The sequence below is a fragment of the Polyergus mexicanus genome, unplaced genomic scaffold (assembly GCF_030449975.1).
Source record: "Polyergus mexicanus isolate NDT 795.1 unplaced genomic scaffold, iyPolMexi1.0 SCAF_12, whole genome shotgun sequence".
Lineage (NCBI taxonomy): Eukaryota > Metazoa > Arthropoda > Insecta > Hymenoptera > Formicidae > Polyergus > Polyergus mexicanus.
Genome location: NW_027223332.1, coordinates 4,701,217 through 4,719,581, shown reverse-complemented (window position 1 = coordinate 4,719,581; position 18,365 = coordinate 4,701,217). Strand labels below are relative to the sequence as shown.

The window sequence follows — 18,365 nt, the reverse complement described above, 5'->3', positions numbered from 1 at the left end:
ACGGGAGGATTGGACGCGCGAGGGCGAGGAGGCTTACTCTCTGGGACAGCTGCTATCTCCGGTGGGTTACGGTGGGCCGTTACGTTGCTCGCGCGGGTGGTTGTGCGGGGTCCGCGCCCGCTCATACATAAACAAGAGATCGGCCGAGAGGTAGCATCAAAAGAAGAGACGTCGGTACCGGGACTCCATTATGTAGAGCGTATCCCACGGTGGTCCTATGAAGAATACTAACGATCGGCGCTTTCTCTTACCACGTCCAAGATTTCCTCGCGCGAGATCGCGGGTTGAAAATAGAAATAGCTATCGATATTTAGATTTTGAAAACTCTCTCTCTCTCTCTCTCTCTCTTTTTTGTCAGCACATTTGTTTGTTTTATATTTAATTACTTTGGGCTTTACTCTTTAGGTATTATTAAATTTTAATAATGTTAGAGGTGACATTTCTTTTAACGTGAAATAAAATAAAAAGAATTAAAAAATAAAATCAAAAATAAAACAGAAAAGGAATTAAAAAATACAGATCTCACATATATAATTAATCGATAGTTTATGAAAAATATCGATTAATTATATGTGTGAGATCTGTATTTTTTAATTCCTTTTCTGTTTTATTTTTGATTTTATTTTTTAATTTTTTTTTATTTTATTTGCTCTTGCCGCCTATGTATTCATGATAAATGAATGCTTATGCAATACGCGAAATTCGCGCACTGATAGTATTATATTTAATGATAAAAATTTGCACGCCCTATGGTGGAGTCGTGTCCTCTCGCGTTTGATTTCTCTTACGACAGCTTCTAAAAATATATAAAAATGATAATGAGAAAAAAAGAAAATAAAGAGTACGTTAATGGTTTCTTATCGTCAATGTACGCATTTGCTTTCTTTGTCGTATAATTAGTACTGAAGGACTTAATTATGCTTTCGGTCGTCTTTTCATGAAAAGCGAAAGATAATAAGTTTTTATATGTCACAATGCGTAATTATAATTTGCAATCTTTCATTCGCTTCTGTTGAATAATAGATAAATACTTTCACTAATAATTTATTTTAATTTTTATACGCAAATTATGATGTTCGGTTAAATAATTGCTGAATTGATTGCATCGTAAACAAATAGGATAAGAAAACGTTATTAATGATTCAAAATTATTAATGATTTATTATTAATATTTAGCTATATATCTAAAATTATATAATAAACTCTTTTATGTGATATAACACTTTTTATAGGATCAAGACTATATACGTTATAAATTTAATCATAAATTTCATATTACTATGGTTATATATAATTATAAAATTCTTAATTATATAAATTGTCTACAATTTATTTGACATGTCTTCGAGTCATGTCCATTTTTCTCCAATAATATCTTCTGTTTCTCGCAGCTGTTTTCCACAGTGGACCAATCGAAACATAGTTCTCACCCTATTTGCGTGCGCGCTGACGGAAGTCGTAGCTCGCAGTATCGGGTCAACTTTCCCACCCCGACATTGAAACGCCACCCCTGCTTTGCTACTTGAGCCCGAACAGATGCATCCCTAAAAAAAAAACCAGATTCCTATTATGCCACTAATAATAGAAAGTCTAGCGTCGGCTCACACGCTCACGGCTCACACCAGAGTCACCCGCTTGGACGCGTGTCGTTATGCGTGTGACTCTGTTCGTGTTGCTCGCGTAAAGATATTCGATTGATCAGGATCCGCGGAAAAATAGTCATAAAATAATCATCAATTTTTTTGTCTCGAAACACGCCTGTAATAAATTAAATTAATTTAGCATTTTAAACTTAGCATCTTTTTTTTTGCGTATAGATTATGATTTTTTTTTAAAAGAATATAAATAAAATATATATATCTTATAGATATGACAGTTTGAATTGTTTTTGTATGTTTTTTGTATGGACATTTTATATGTCATGATATAAAGATATAATTTTAAATATAGTCATAACATTGGTTTCAATGATATTTTATCTGTGGGGTAAATGTAATAACTAAGATGTTCGACCTCTCTCTCTCGATAAGCAAAGTGTGGCAGTCGGATCTAATATGTGACATACAGGCGCAGATAATTGCGTCGAACTCTTCGGTGAATTTACATTATGCCTAGAATATCGTAATTTTACGACTTGCAGTATGCTATTAGATTAATTGCAGCGTTATTTAAATCGTACACGTAATGTTACGTGGCGCATATGTGTGATTTAATAACGTTACAATTTTTCTAAATCGTTGATAATTCAATCGCCGACGAGTCTTCTAAAATTAAGCTTCAATTAGATTCTAATACATCACGTTCTGTTATCATATCATTATATAGAGTTTTTTACATATTTTTTCTTTACCTTATATTATGTACGTTCGCAATGCATAACATTATGTATATTATTATTGTAAACAGAAAATATCATGTAATTCTCTTACGTGAAATATGAATTTATGTGGATAAGAAGTATCATGTTGCGCACTGCTTAACAAAGTTTTCGATCCACTGACCCTATCAACAATTTTTTCACGATAGTAGAACGTATGATGTATTAGAATTTAATTGCAGCTTAATTTCAAAAGACTTGTCGACGATAGAATTATCAACGATTTATAATAATTACGATTTGCATACAGCGGGAAATCGCTGCGGCGCGCGTACAGAAGAGAGAAAGAGAAAAAATGTGCTTGCGTAATTACTTATCTTATATGAACTTAATGAATCAATAACTGAATGAATAGATATTGCGTGGGTGCGCGCAAAGTTCTCGTACAGTGTCCGGCGAGAGAAAGACTCGTTGTCGATTTATCTCGTTGTCCATAACGAATTTGCGTCCTATTAATATCGACGGTCACATTGTCGACCCGTTATCGCTGAATACACGAGATCCTGTGTGTTTGTTACACGAACTTTGAACTATATTTTCGACTAATCTTTTTCCGAATGTTTATTACAAATCTCAAGATGTCACGTAATCTCGCTCCCCGAATTCGGATGGATATTTTTTTCTAATTGTATATATACTCTATCTTTCGTACGAAATTATTTTTTTCATCGTACAATTAGTGGATCGTTCGAAACGCGCGTTATAGTATTCGCAGGAAGGGAACCCATCACCACCACCGCGTTCCTGCACTGTCACCGGCGTTGATGATCTTTCGCTATCCTCGTTTGTGATTTCAGTCGGCCGGACACGATGGCATCTGGCGGTTAAAAATATTTCTTCCGTGGACGTGCCGCAGGCACGCGCGCTTTTTGTTCGGTTGTCTCAAGTAACCGAGGCTATAGTCGCGAATCTGTGCGCTTCGCGTAGTAATTATGCCGGGCGGGAAGTCTAGAGACAGAAATACTTCACGTACCGAGAGCGCGGTAAGGGTTCGCACGGCAACAACGAAGAACCGTGACGTTTATACGTGTACGTGTACGTGTATACGTGTATACGTGTATACGTAGACGCGTATAATGTCGAGACGTAGACAATAGAAATAGAAAAGCAGCGCGATAAACTCGGTATATGTTCTATAAGAGAGAGAGAGAGAGAGAGAGAGAGAGAGAGAGAGAGAGAGGGGGGGGGGAAGAGAGAGAAATGTATAGAGAGAAAGAGCAACGGACTCTGTCGGCGAGATTTCGTCGCGTCCGATTGAACGTTTGTTATACACTGATTGATTGCCACGACTGACAATCGTGACTTATGAGATTACTATTTATCACGCGTAGTTATACCGAAACATATCTTTGCTAAGTACGTGTCAACCTTATTTTAGTAAGCCTTGCCAAAATCTTAAGTTCATTTTTAGAAAAATTGTTAAAGCCTCAGGAGTATGTATCCTGTTTTTTTTCTTGCCTCTATAAGAGAGAGAGAGAGAGAGAGAGAGAGAGAGAGAGAGAGAGAGAGAGTTTGTATCTTAAAAAGTGTTACAATTATAAAATTATTTTTTTACCAAAACGTTGAATATTTGTTTGAAAGACGGAAAATAAAACTTTGACAATTTTAGTCTCTTTTTATCGTAACAGCTCATAAATGCAAATAATTCAATATATCTGTGTATTCCTAAGAATAAATATAAATATATTCTTTACAAAATTGTCACCGACATGCTGTGTAAAAGAGAAATTAGACGTATCTCGACTTTATCGCATCTACGGGATCATACGGTACGCGATAGACTAATCGTAAAACGACTAATAGTCTCTCTTTTCCGGCTAGACGGGAAGTGAGCGGTGTCAAAATTCATCAAGTCGCGCATCGCGATTTATCGTGCTCCGATCTCGCGCTTATTATCTTCGTCACGTATAGCACGCTGCATTGGAGATACACGTTCGCTCATAGCAGACCGCAGCACGTGGTCCTCGCCGAGCCCCGATCCGCCGACGACTCGCGATTCGCGCGAGTGCACGTGTGCGTGTGCATCGAGCGGGAACGCACGTGCTTACACAATCCCAGCGCACGGGACACGGGACGTATCGCGCGAGTTCGCGCGGCGCAAAAAATGCGCTCGAAGGCGCGCGCGCAGCATGGATATTATTGTAGCACACATTGTAGCACGCATTGTAATACGCGCCGCGTTATACGTGCCCTCCCTATTATCAGCGTGCTGACCGTTTTGCTCGGTATTTTTTGTATGCGCGATTTGCATAATAGACTGTGATAGGGCATATCGAACACGACCAGAGAAGGAGACGTCGGCATTATAATTCTGGCTTTCTTAAATTCGCAAGAATTAAGGGCACACTTTCTTTTAAGACAAGGAATAATTTATAGGTATTAATCTACATATAACATTAATTTTTTACGATATACAAATGTTTTCTTGGTTTACAAAATGTGATTTGAAACAGATAATTATAGATATAAGTTACAAACAATATTAATAAGAAACTGTTAATATTTTTTTGAAATAAGATGTATACATATATATATATATATATATATATATATATATATACACATGTTACGCAATAAGAAATTATGCGTAGATCCTCAAACGTCTTTACGCAACACGCACAACATATCTCATACAAATATTATCCTTTTATTTCCACAAATATTATCTTTGTTATAAATAGATTTCCGGAAAAGAGAAATTAGCTTATATTGATTCAGCTAGCGAAACAATTCCATTAAAAAACTTCCTGATGCTTTTTTATATATTTTATATACGATGGTTAAAAATATATTCTTGTTCAAAACATTAAATTGATTCTTAGAGATTGAACGGCAAACCAAATTAATACGCGTACTCACTGATACAATTTATATTTAATATACCTCTTGGATTAATTGATCGATTAAATCGACACATTGTGGGGGAGGATCATATAGATCTTTTTACGTACAACGCATCACATAAATATTATCTTTATCCTCGCGATACAGTTATAGCAGCGCCTAAAGCGATAGCCGATGACAGCCGCGGTATCATTATATATTTCAAAACTTTATGATATATTGCTCCTATGTTCGGAGAAGATGCATGCGGCATTCTCAGCACCGTAAATCGTTCTCCATTTTGTGACTAACAAATGTCCGCGTAACGCCGAGTAATAAATCTCTCCCTGTAATTATCTACATCACGAGACGATTTTGAACGCGAAGCGACATATAAAGCGCGTTTCCTTGGGTTGAAAAGTCGTTTATGTCTAAAAGTCATTATCTCTGACATATATACGTAATGCACTTTACCTCTGCACATCAATCGTGGACTTCAAAAATATAGATCAAACGCATTAATAAGCTACGTCATTATCGCGTTGTTGAATAAAATGCTCTATTGTTTTAAATAAAAGAAGTTAATACAAACTTACACTTTTTTTTTTATACTTGACGAACACAATATCGTATTATAAATCTGAAAATTAAAATACAATTTTTTGGGGAGGGAAAAAAATGTTTAGGAAAAAAACTCGGTAAATTCAAGAATTTAAAGATGTTACTTTCAAACGAGTTACTTTCGGCGGAAGTGTGAAGAGCTTTCGCCGTGTTAAAGTCTGTATGCCGCCCGAAATGCGATTAAGATTCATCTCACTTTTCATTGAGCGTCGATTAACGAAACCGCGAGCCGCACTCGTTCCTGATTTCGGAACCTCGCTCGCATTAGCCAGCGAAAGATAATCGACCGACGTAGCTTACTCTCTTTCTCCCCCTTTCTTTCTCTTTCGATTCGTCCGTCGCGTCTCTCGCGCGTTCTCGGCCCTTTAATAAAATCTCGTGTTCGATTAACGGAAAGATCATTGCGACACGATAGCAAGCGCAACAATAATTGCCGCCCGATGATTGCGTCTTATTATTACGCCTCGTGCCCAGTTATGTAACTGTCATTCCTCGGTTTGTCCGTTCGACGATATCTTTGACGACGATGCTGCCGCCGAATCGGCAGACGACCGGTCGATCGCACGATTTGGATTTAGATTTGGTAATTTGTAGACGGAAATGAATGGACGAACTTGGGATAGTCCGTGTCTAAATTAACTCCGCGCCAGATGGCAGATAGTTTAGACGTCGCGCCCGCCGGGGATGTCCGAATGACGTAAGAAGTAGCGTCGCGTTGCGTCTCTCGCTCGCTCTGATCTTCCATTTAAAGATGTAGAAGCTTATTCCATTATTCTTTTGCGCTGTTAATAAAAGAAAGATCGATAAATTGCAATAAATCACGCTCAATAAATAAAGTCTGGTGTTTCAGACAATTATTTTTATATGATACGCAAAAAAAACAAGTTGCATCATCAAATGTGTAAAAACATTTGAAACCGGCGTTTCTAACGCCAATAATCCTCCCCCCGCCCTTGCTTCCTAGTATACGCCGCAATCAAGCAATGGCTGTTCATGTTACGAAAAAAGAAACAAAAAAAAAAGAAAAAAATAGAAAGCAAAAAAAAATGAACAAATTCAGCAGTCTCTTGCTTGTGTTGCAGACTGAGGATGTCCTCAAAGAGGAAGTCGCCACCAACGAAGCTATCGGAGGGCGGGGGCGGTGCGGGTACAGTGGCAGGCGCTAACGAGGAGGAGGAAGACACGACCTCGCCGGTGGCCGGTTCCGGTGGTGAGGCAACCGTCGGTGAGGAGGGTGCCGCCACCCCCGTCGACATCGAAGAGTGCTACTCCCATCAGAGAGGCGGCGAGTGCGAGTCGTCCGGTTGTTCGTCACCGGCGACTACCAGCGAGCCGGATCTGCGTGACTCGCCGTCGCCCTCGTTGAATTCCCTGCGGACGCCCAAACGGCAGAAGCTGCTGTTCCTGTCGAACCAGGACACCCTCGCGCCGTACCACCATCCCCATCATCACCATCACCATCACCATCATCACCATCACCACACGAACACGTCGTCATCGTCGGGCGGTATATTGGAACCGGCGAGTTCCTCAGAGTGCGGCTCGCCGCCCACCCTCCTCTCCGTTGACTCTTATTATCCCCATCATCCTCATCACAACAACAACAACAATACCGTCACTCAAAACAACAATAACAACAACGGCAGCAGCACCGCCGCCGCGGGCAGCAAGAGATCCATGGACGACGTTCTTAAAAGGTTAACGTGCAAAATGAACAGTGAGTCCCTGTCTATCCAGGACGATACCACTAATAGCAGGCGGACATCGCCGCCGCTCTCCTCGACGCCAACTAGCCACAATGCACATAGGTTAGTCCAGGTGATATTATATACTGATAATGAGATAGAGGTTCTAGGGTGGGCAAAACACGAGATTTTTTCATTTCATGCTATTCTTAATTGTTCAAAATTGTTCACAATAAAAAAAAAAAAAAAAAAAAAAACTTTATTTTATCGCATTTTTAAGTAAGATGATGAACGAAGAAAGACAAATCTGATAGTTTTTGCATTATATATAAAAATATATTTAGATATTAATTCACTATACGTTCGTATAATGCACATTTAACTATTGACTCCGCTGTACATTCACATTGAAAAATATATTTCTCTATCTCATTTGTATTTTAATGAATTTAAAAAAAAAAAATTACTTTCACTTGTATTTTAAAATTATTGGAATTTTCTGGATGCTCTCGTTATAACAAATCTTTTAATCGTCAAAAAATTCAAATTATTTTATACACGATTCTCTTCCATTTAATATTGATCTAACTTCTATTAATACAGTCAAGGAATATTCGTTGAATGATAGGAAACGATAACACCTTACTCTCGAGAAGTTCTTCCTATTTTCTCGGTCATTTAGTCTCCAACGATTAGAGCAATTCATGCGATGATAAGCATTTCTTACGCAACTTGGATGCCATGTTAATTATATTCGATACTTGTTTGATCGACATTGTAACAGTGCACTACTCTGTTGCAATATCATAATGCGCCACCGTGTCGCCGAGGTTATCATATCTCTCCCACTTTACATAACTGATTAATACAATATAATGGCAAATCTCAGAGGCGAATGTAGCTTTTTGCAATTCTATTGCGGGTTATAATTTTTGTTTTCGATTAATTTAATTGCTACCAATTATTTAATCGAAGAATGCAAGTATTCTCATTTAAATATAATTTTAATTTTAACAAAGAAAATTTATTTGTGCAAACGAAATTATAAATTGTTCGTGAAACAACTTTACATGTTGCTATTATGTTATTGATTTACATACAATGTTATCTCGGCAAATTTAATAAGTATATTTCGGAACTTAATAATTGTGTCTGGTAAATATCGATTTTTAAAATCAGATATGTTTAAAAATAATGTTTAATAATAAAAAAAGCGCTATTCTTCTGTACGCATTAAAAATATAAATTAAAATCTCTCGGACTAAAAATTGGATGTTCAGATGAAACTTTTAAGAAAAAGAACTTTTGAATTTAGTTTATAAAATTACCGATATTGTCCGAATATACATAACTGACAATGAAATATCTCACAATCTTTATCATACGATATTATCGCCAGAAATTAGAACGTCAGCTATAATTTTGTTTTTTTAGAGAAAAGACCACTGTGTGTAGTTTCTTGCTTTAACATTCTCGAAAGGCCTGGTATCTTGAATACGGTAACATGCAACTAACGATCGAGCGGGTCCTAAAAGGGACTATTGTCCCGAAACCATAAGGCCAACCTAGCAGTCTTTTGAAATTGATCTCTATTGCCGTATATTCAGTTGACAATGACCAGTAACCCAAGAACAAAAAATAGTATAAAGTCAGCGATAAAAGAGCTCAGAACGATATTATTATCAAATGAGAAATGAAAGAGACCAATTTTCTATTTTTTGCGCCATACATTTTTTATTGACGTGTATGATATTTTTCATCGATAATTCTACAGTCTATTAAATAATATTTAAATATGAGAAAATCTGTGTTATAAATTTGCATTAAAAAAAAAAAAAAAAAAAAAAAAAAAAAAAAATTATTATTGTACATCAGTAATAATTGCTCTAGATAATCAGGTTTAGCAGTAAATCGATTCGTTAATGTCAAGTTATTGATAATATCGGGCAATTTTTTTTTTTAATTTTAATAGCAAATCGATCCCACGCAATGTACAAAGTCGAGAATACGCGCGTAAATTGTTTGCGCGTGATTAATTATGATCCATATATGCGTCATAAACGATGGCATTATAGATTATAGAGCATTAAGATAATGCTCTTATAAAATTATACTTTTATTTGCTATTATCTTTCATACTATTGCGACGCGTGTATTGTGGATTGTTGATTTAAGTTAGAATTAGCTGATTTAATGGAGCGTAAATAAATCGTTTATGACATAATCGCGATTATATTATGAGATTTCATGTTATTTTTCCTCAATCACAGAACTGTAATCATTAACATAAAAAGTACTTTACATATCTAGTCCGCTGTTACGACAGTAGATTTGCGTGGAATAATACTTGGCAAAATTACACGGAGAACAAATAACAATAGAATAGGAGAATCCTCTTTGCAAAAAGTATCGGGCTAGATAATATGCAACGTAACGCGTCTCTTATGTTGACACGAAGTCATTGAAAGCAAACGAGTGAACTTGGCAACGTGGAAAAGCGGTAGCACAAGACTATGCCAGTCTGCTGCCCACACCGAGCAGAAGAACGGCGGGCCAAGATTCTTCAAAAATTCAGCCAAAAGTACAACGTGCGCTTACGTTGACGTTCATCTTCTTTTTGGAGCATGTTCAATCTAACTTCGCGTATATCGAAATAACAGGAATGATTTAAAAATATACGGCTAATGCTCACGATGTTATTATCTCATGACATATAATTGTATATTCGTATAATATACATATACATATAATATCGAATATGCTGAATTAATATTCGACATTATTTTATATTATTTTATTAATTTATTATCTAACAATGAACTAAATGTATAAATCTTTAACGATGTCAATTTTCTTTCTCGCGAATATAATTCGCGAATGTCTAGTTTTAAGATATGGCTCGGTAATCCGTCAAATTTGTACAAAATTGCGCATTTGCAACGTATTCGGCGGAACGTACAAACAACTGTAACAACATTGTTACATAAAGCGTCTCGAATCGTATATGCATCACTGACGTATCGCGCACACGAATCGTATTATGAGCACGCACTAGCAACATTCGGAGATACGAGTGAGTAACGAGTAGAGTTATAGGGTAGACGAAAATATCGAGCATGTACATTAGCTCTCGGCTATTCTAAATATAGCCGGTATTGGATAAAAACTCGTGAAGTAACCGTCGCATTATGGACCGACGATAACTTCGAGATGTATAAAAAACTGATATTTTTGGTAACGGAGAGATTCGCGACATTGGTAAAAACTTTCATCGGCAGTCAGTTCTTATTCAGTAATTATTTTTTCAAAGTTGAATTTTTTAATTAAATTTACTGGGATTTTATTCTATGGATCGCGAAATAAGAATGCTTTTATTCGAGATAAATCGAAACCGTGACAAAAACAAGAATAAATAAATAAATATAGATAAACAGATAGCTTGATGATTTATACGTATCACACATACACATAGGATAATTGATTATTGTATCGATTGATTTTTGCAGATATACATAATTATTGACAGTTATATTTAATGATATCAATCGTAGTTTTGATGAAGTGCTGCTATAAATCGAATGAATCTCTCATCAAGATCTCACGTGTGAGTCCTTGCGGAGTATGAGGTGCGAAAATCTCTTTATTCTTATTGACTTTATCTACGATCCATGTGCCATCAATTTATCATACATTCTCACGTCTGTTAGTCCGTATATATGAGAGCAGATTGTGTACGCAGAGAGTAACACAAAAGAGATGAGGCGATCATTTATCATGGCTCGCGCATGAAATTAAGCCCTTTAAATGTCTTAACATGTGACTAATAATAACAGGAAAAAAAAGCTTTTTTTATTTTCAAAACCAGTAAGTACAAATGAAATTCATTGCCGAGTCATATCATCATTAGGGCTCAGGCTAAAGAAAATCCGTGTGGAATTGAGACTTTTTGCGGAAGCCGGATGCGCGCACTCGCTGGCTGTCGACTGCACAAAATAGACAGAGAAAAAAAAAAGAAAAAAAAGAAGAGATTTAAATGTTCAGAAAATATTTAAATATTACATAGTTTAATTAGTTTTAATTCTCTTTTAAATTAAAGAGTCAATGTTTTTTTATATATTTTTCTATCTTAATACGCGATATATTAATTATCGAAGGGAATATTAATATAACGTATAGATATAATATATTAAAACATAATTTTTCATTATCCACTTATCACCTAAAAAAAAACATAATTCCTAGTCTAGAAAAATCAAAGCAACATTTATTGAAAATCAAAAAATATTAGATGAGGAAAAATCGAATGTCGTAAATAAAAAAATATGAGATGTTCCAGGCACTCGGAATGAATGATTCAAACATTTGCTTCGTATCATACCAGGTATATCGTAACTTTAATCGTTGACCCTTGCTACGAGAGTAATCATGCTGAAGCCCGCTGGACTGAAGAGACGCTGGCCTATATTTTTCGCAGCTTAGGCTTTCTCGTTGTCAACATGCTTCACCCTCGTCCACCGCCTCGTTCGCGCAGTCTTTGTCCGACTTGTGGTCTCCTAAGCGCCGCACAATAGACCTGTATCACTTATTCGCGGACCATTTTCTCCGACATAAAGGCGTAGAGGCTCGAGGCAGGTTCCGGACAAGCGCTCGAAGGCCGGGATACAGACGGAGGAACGGGGAGGGGAAGGGGGGGAGGAGAGGATTGATGGCACCGGGGTACCCCATCACGGACGCAAACACTCGCCCCGTCGAGATTGCGCGGCCGCGACTCATCTATTATTCACCTGGCTTCCAGCATCGCGTATATGCGACCATCACCATCCTGTTCTGACTTAATACACTGGAAGCCATCTCCCTCTCCCCCCCTCTCTCTCTCTCTCTCTCTCTCTCACGTGACGATCTAGAAACGTCTTTTACACACCAACGGATATTCCTAATTGATATCTATTTTGAATTTTTGATAATAGATATAGAGAAATTTTTTTTCTTATATATAAGGTCAGTTTTTATATCAGTTAAAATCGCTGAGGCGGAGAAATCTTTGATCTACCGGCTTCTATCTTTTTTTCTTAATAACTCCAAATATATATCTTTTTATTTATCTGAATGATAATTAATATCTAATTACTTGGTTACTTCGTTAGTAAAACATATTCTTTAATTCTTATAATCTTTTTGTATATTTGTCATATCTATTGTATTTTGCAATTTTTAAGCGCTTAAGAAAATATAATTTCAGAACACCCAATACACACAAATGCCTTGCTTTCTCTCTCTCTCTCTCTCTCTTCCTCTTTATTTGATTGAACAAAATTGACCATGATTCAATTGCATGTGTTACAGTGGAGTCGCAACAACCGTGGCAAATAACGTAGCACTCTCGCCCCCGGATTCCGGAAGGATAGCAAACACGGAGGCACAGGTACAACAAGACGGCGTAGCGGCCTTTCATAGGGTCCTATGCGCCGAGAGTTTCGTTGAGAAGGAACGCCGACTATCTGAGATGATCCTGCAGCTACAATTAATTAGGGAGCAACTGCTGCAACAGCAGGATCAATCGAAGGTAAGCGCAATTATCATGGTGTATCCGCATAGGATACACCACGTAATCGAATTATATAAATACAATACCGGATTATTACTTATAAAATTATACTGAGTGTTGAAAAAAAAATTCACCCTATTACTTTTTGCCTACGAATTTAAGACAAAAAATAATAAATTTTTAATGAAAATGTTAAAGTGTCAAGATCTATATTGAATTATAATTAAAATGGAAATCTACAAATTGTAACGATTTAAGCTACAAGAGAGAACTCAAAGAAATAATAAAATTACACATCTACTTATTGCGGAATGTGATCGAAGTAGAAATAGGTGATCGAATGATAGAAGTTGTTATCGCAACGTACATTATGACAGATAATGATAGAATTGTAACAGGTGCGCCGATCGATGTATCTAATTACATCATGCGGGATATCGTTTATGATTAATAAAAAGCAAAAAGAATAAAATAAAATACGTGCCACACGTGGCTATAACGGCGACAAAATAGGAGCGACAGATCGAGCTGTGTCTCAATACAAATCGTTAGCTAGCTAGCGCATGTTGATTGAGGGAAAGTACATCGATTACTGTGGAATCGTAATTGCGCGGTTGAATCAGATATAGCGATCGTCAGATATGATCGGTGAACGTTCGTTACTAGTTTAACGTTTTTTTTTTTTCGATTTGAAAAAATGTCACGCGCGATGAAGCGAAGTCTGCATGACTATCTCGCGACTCCTAGAGGATCATAGAATAATTCATAATGTTCGCTAATGTACGATGCTATGCCTTTCTCTACAAACAATTTAAAAATTTTACGTTGCGCGTTTCTTCCCGCATCATTGGAATGTCGGGCCGTATTCTTCCGCTTAAAAGCATACCCGCGATGTTCCCGACAATAACGTCAAGACCTCCTTCTTTCTCTCTTCCTCTCTCTTCCTGCGATATTACCGTACTAATAGCGGCGAGTCCGTTGCACCTCCGCGAGTAACAGTACACCTTTGATAATGCGTCTGCATCACGCCAGAATGCAATTCGCGATCGCGCCATCAGACGCGAGCGTTGCGGCACAATGGGATCTCATTGAAATCGCTCCGGTCTGCGTATCGGATTCGATAACCGCGCCGAGATTAGTATCGTCTTCGCGGCGATGACTCGATACTCTTCGCGCGGTCTCGAAAAGCATGGGTCATCGCGTGGCTGTGGCGAAACACAACAGCCGCAACCACGCCGCTGTCTCCGTCGCCGCTTGAAGGAATCGCGGGAGACCGGAGGAACCTGTCTGTCCGCAAAAATGCAAGCGCGTGCAGATAATGCCCAACGTGTATTACCGTTATTATGCCAGTCATTTACGTGTTGTGGAAAAGATCTTTCTTCCACAATGTCCCGCTAAATTCGCCCGCCGGCAAAATTCTACGAATGCATTCGTGTAAATATCCGTCGTGTGAGCGCGGCAGGTAAAGAGGCCCAGCATACTTGAACATTAATATACGGAATTCGGGAGCGGTAACAACATCCGTGAAGTATGAACAACAAACCCTCGAGGTATTCTTGAAATCTCGCGGGCGGCTTATGTCGCAATCCATAACGAAGAATGCGGCGGACAAATCACGCTGACACATACATATTATATGTATGTGCACGAGAAACGAAGATGTATTCAACAAGAAAAATTAAAAATATATGGATCTTTTCTCTGATAATAAATTAGCTGTTATGCTTATAATTGAATCGATAACTCTTTATGTGAAATTTATTCAAAATGGGAAAGTTAATAATAAATTTTATTTTTTTGTACTAATGAATTATATTCCAGCAAAAAAAAAAAAAAAGCAAAATAGTTTTTAATAGAATTTAATTAAATTTGAAATTATAATTTAACTCTTTTATTTATAAAAATGTTTTTCTGCAATTTTAAACAAATGTTTTTCTGCAGATGGCAACACATTACACATTTAATACCATAATTTTTTTAAAGATGTATTCTTGTAAAAGAGCAAATATTTATGAAAATTTAAAATGTATTATTTTTTTTGTTTTTAAAAAATCTATGAAATTATTTCAATAACATTTGCAAGCTCACGTATTATAAGAACACCGGTTAATATTAGGTAATTAGATAATTAATCATGCGAAAGAAGAAGAAAGAGAAATAGCCAGCGGAATTGGAAATTATTACGATCATCTGTAATTACGTTAATAAATCTGCAATCGAGAGGCGCATAATACCGGCAATAATGTTTTAATGATACGAAAGAGGAAGGGTAAAGGAAAATAAAGAAAAAGAATAAACGATTTCTCCACATTTTCTTGCGATTGATAGATTTTAATTATTGTATAGCTGAGTGAAAAATTTTTTAAATCTGGAAAAGTTTTCTAAATGAACTTGCAAGTTGCCTATCCACACAATAATCGATTAATATATTTGATTGTATAATTCAAATAGATATAGATACGCCGATTATATTGGTATCAATCATTGAACGTGGATAAATCCATAAAAGGATGTTAGTCGAGCGAAAGATTGCCTCGATCAATCTTTACAAGAATGTTTTACACTATCCCATAGTGGAGAACATTCTTTCGTCCGCCATTTCATCGGTGGAGTGAAAATGCGTTTGTGTCGGCGGCGTTTGCGCGCCAGGCGCCTCGAGTTAGTTGACGTTAAAGTGAAAATGCAGCGGATGCACCGTAGACAAGCATAAAGCGGGGTGAAGGGAAAATAGAGATGGTAAGGAAAGAAGAGATGCGGGGGCGGCAGGGACAGCCAGGAGAAGCTTAGGAACGGGTGTGCGAGATAGATAAGAGAGAGAGAGAGAGTAAAAAGGTGATAGAGGAGAGATAGAGAGACCACGAGAAAACGTAGAAGGAAGGCGGTAGTCTCGATGTTCTCCTCCTCTTGGATCGTGGAGGGCGTATAGTAATGTTCGAGTTGGTAGACTCGGGGTCGAGTGGGGATCTCCCTCTTTCTCCCCCCCCCCACCCTCTCTCTTTCTCTCTCTCGTCCTCTCCTCCCGGTGTGTCTCTCCGTTACCTTTCCACCTGTTATGCGACGCCGTGCTACGTTGGCACAGGTGTGCGCGATCGCGTAGCCAGCGACAGAACCGCACGCTCTCTTCGGTCTCCTCAGTCTCTAGTCTCCCTCCTTTCCGACCTTTCTCTTCTACCTTTCTGTACTCTCTCTCTCTCTCTCTCTCTCTGAGAGAGAGAGAATATAGATATATATATACATCTCTCTCTTTATTCCACGCATCTCCGTTTCCTGGCGAACGAGCAGACCGATCGTGCGTGGGCGGCGAGGATTGCGTTCCCCTTTACCCTGAGGCGCTTTCACAGTCCTACCTGTGCGTCCGGTTGCACCTGCAGCAGCAGCAGCAGCAGGGGTATATTGTCACGCCCAGTAATTTGATCGCAGTCGACCTACTGCATTGCGAATTTTGTCCCCCCCTTCCCCTTCCCCGGATGCATTCTCTTACATTGAAAAAGGCAATTTTCATCGCACACTCTCAGAAAGGATTTCTGATAACGAGACAAAAAAATATTCTTGACATATTTAATCGTATCACAACCTTATGCAGTATAAAAATAAAACAATTTTAAAATTAAATCAATAATTTCTTTTCTTCTCTCTCGAATTAAATAAGATTGTCTTACTATCTTGAGACAAGAGTAACATATACAAATCTAAGCTTATATATTCTTGCATTTACAATAACTTGATGTTAGCGCCACAATAGCCGGCGCGAAACCGATATGCGGTGGCGTTACTAGGCATTTATTCTAGATTGAAGAATTTTCCATTTAAGATTAAAATATTCCTTTTTCAATAATAAATATGATTGTCGCTATATCGATCCTATTTTATGATAGATTGAAGAGTAATAGCATTAGATCCGGAAATCTTTTCTGTGGGTGCACTTTTACGTATCACGTGCGCCGGCATTTTGCTAATTATCGGCAAAATGCATTTTTTTTCGAACGAAAGCTAATGAACGATGATAATGTATATATCCTATACAAAAGCCATTTGCGAGAAAAAACAATAGTGCAAGAAGTTTTTATTTCATCTGGTTAAAGATATTTGTGAATACGATAGTCTCTTTGTGGACGAAACTTTTTCTCCCGCGAGTATACGCAGAAAGCAAATTATCTCCACTGGCGTATATTTCTCTGAAATAAATTCTCATAAATTACCAACCTGCCAAACCCGCGACGCAGCTGCGCGTAAAATTAGTACATTAATACGTTTTACTGTACTACTTTTACATATTTTAATCGGAATTATATGTATTATCAATGAGATATTTATATTAAACGCGTGCGGAAATCTTTACGTTTGATTTGAAAAAAGCTCGCGATTGCACATTTTATTTCTTAATCTAAACAGTTCGTTTATCGAAGAGAGAGAGAGAGAGAGAGAGAGAGAGAGAGAGAGAGAGAGAGAGAGAGAGAGAGAGAGAGAGAGAGAGATCTGTATTTTCTAAAAACTACATTTAATTTTAACGCAACACTTTGTGTGCGAGTATTATTATATGCTAATGAGAATATATTTAATGAGTTAATTACGTATGTACTTGATAACAAAGTGTTTAAAAGTGATTCAAGGAGGTTCAGCAACGTATAATAAGCGTTCGGATAAAAAGATACGTGAACGATCGGAATGTGCATACCATGAGATGATTAACGATAGGATTGGATTTAGAAAATATTTATTATATTTTTCATTAGGATATAAATAAAAAGATATATAATTATGTAAATGCCTATAGGCTTGTAATTATTAACTTCCTACAATTCTAGGTCGTGGCACAAACATGTTTGTTAAATTCATTCAACCCGAGACTATCGAACAATCGAGAAAAATATTACATGAACGTGTAACAATCCGATTATAAATGAGCGTATCTTGTAACAAACGCAATAATTTCAGAGAGAACTGTATATAATTATATGCAATAATACATTGTAAAGATATATATTCATATATTCATGTATATATGCATATACATTATACATACGCAATTTCAATCAACAACAATATCGTTATTACGCGCGACAACATGGTCTACAAAGGCGGAGCAAAAGCTATAGAGGAGTATCGCGTTTCGCGCATCAAGAGCGACGGGGATGACGGGGGAAAACGTGCGTGCGCTGCCGTGTTCCGGGCACGTGCATGTGTACGTACATATCCGTTTGTCCATTTGCGTATCGGCCGGCGCTTTATGGGAATTAGCAGTGCATTGTGGATCGTCAGTGGGCGGGCTGTGTGTGCACCGGTGCACGAGACGCAACCGCAGGCGCGACCACCC

General features: G+C 37.5%; 1 protein-coding gene across 5 annotated transcripts in view; it reads left to right on the top strand.

The window, feature by feature from the left end:
- Sox102f (transcription factor Sox102F) overlaps positions 1-18,365 on the top strand; it is a 150,194-nt gene that overhangs the window by 106,317 nt on the left and 25,512 nt on the right. For all 5 annotated transcript variants that reach the window (XM_070304700.1, XM_070304702.1, XM_070304701.1 and 2 more), the window contains 2 exons: positions 6,904-7,629; positions 12,850-13,069. In XM_070304700.1, coding sequence (XP_070160801.1) covers positions 6,911-7,629; positions 12,850-13,069 — 939 coding nt within the window. In that variant the 5' untranslated portion in view covers positions 6,904-6,910. The remainder of the gene's footprint in view (positions 1-6,903; positions 7,630-12,849; positions 13,070-18,365) is intronic.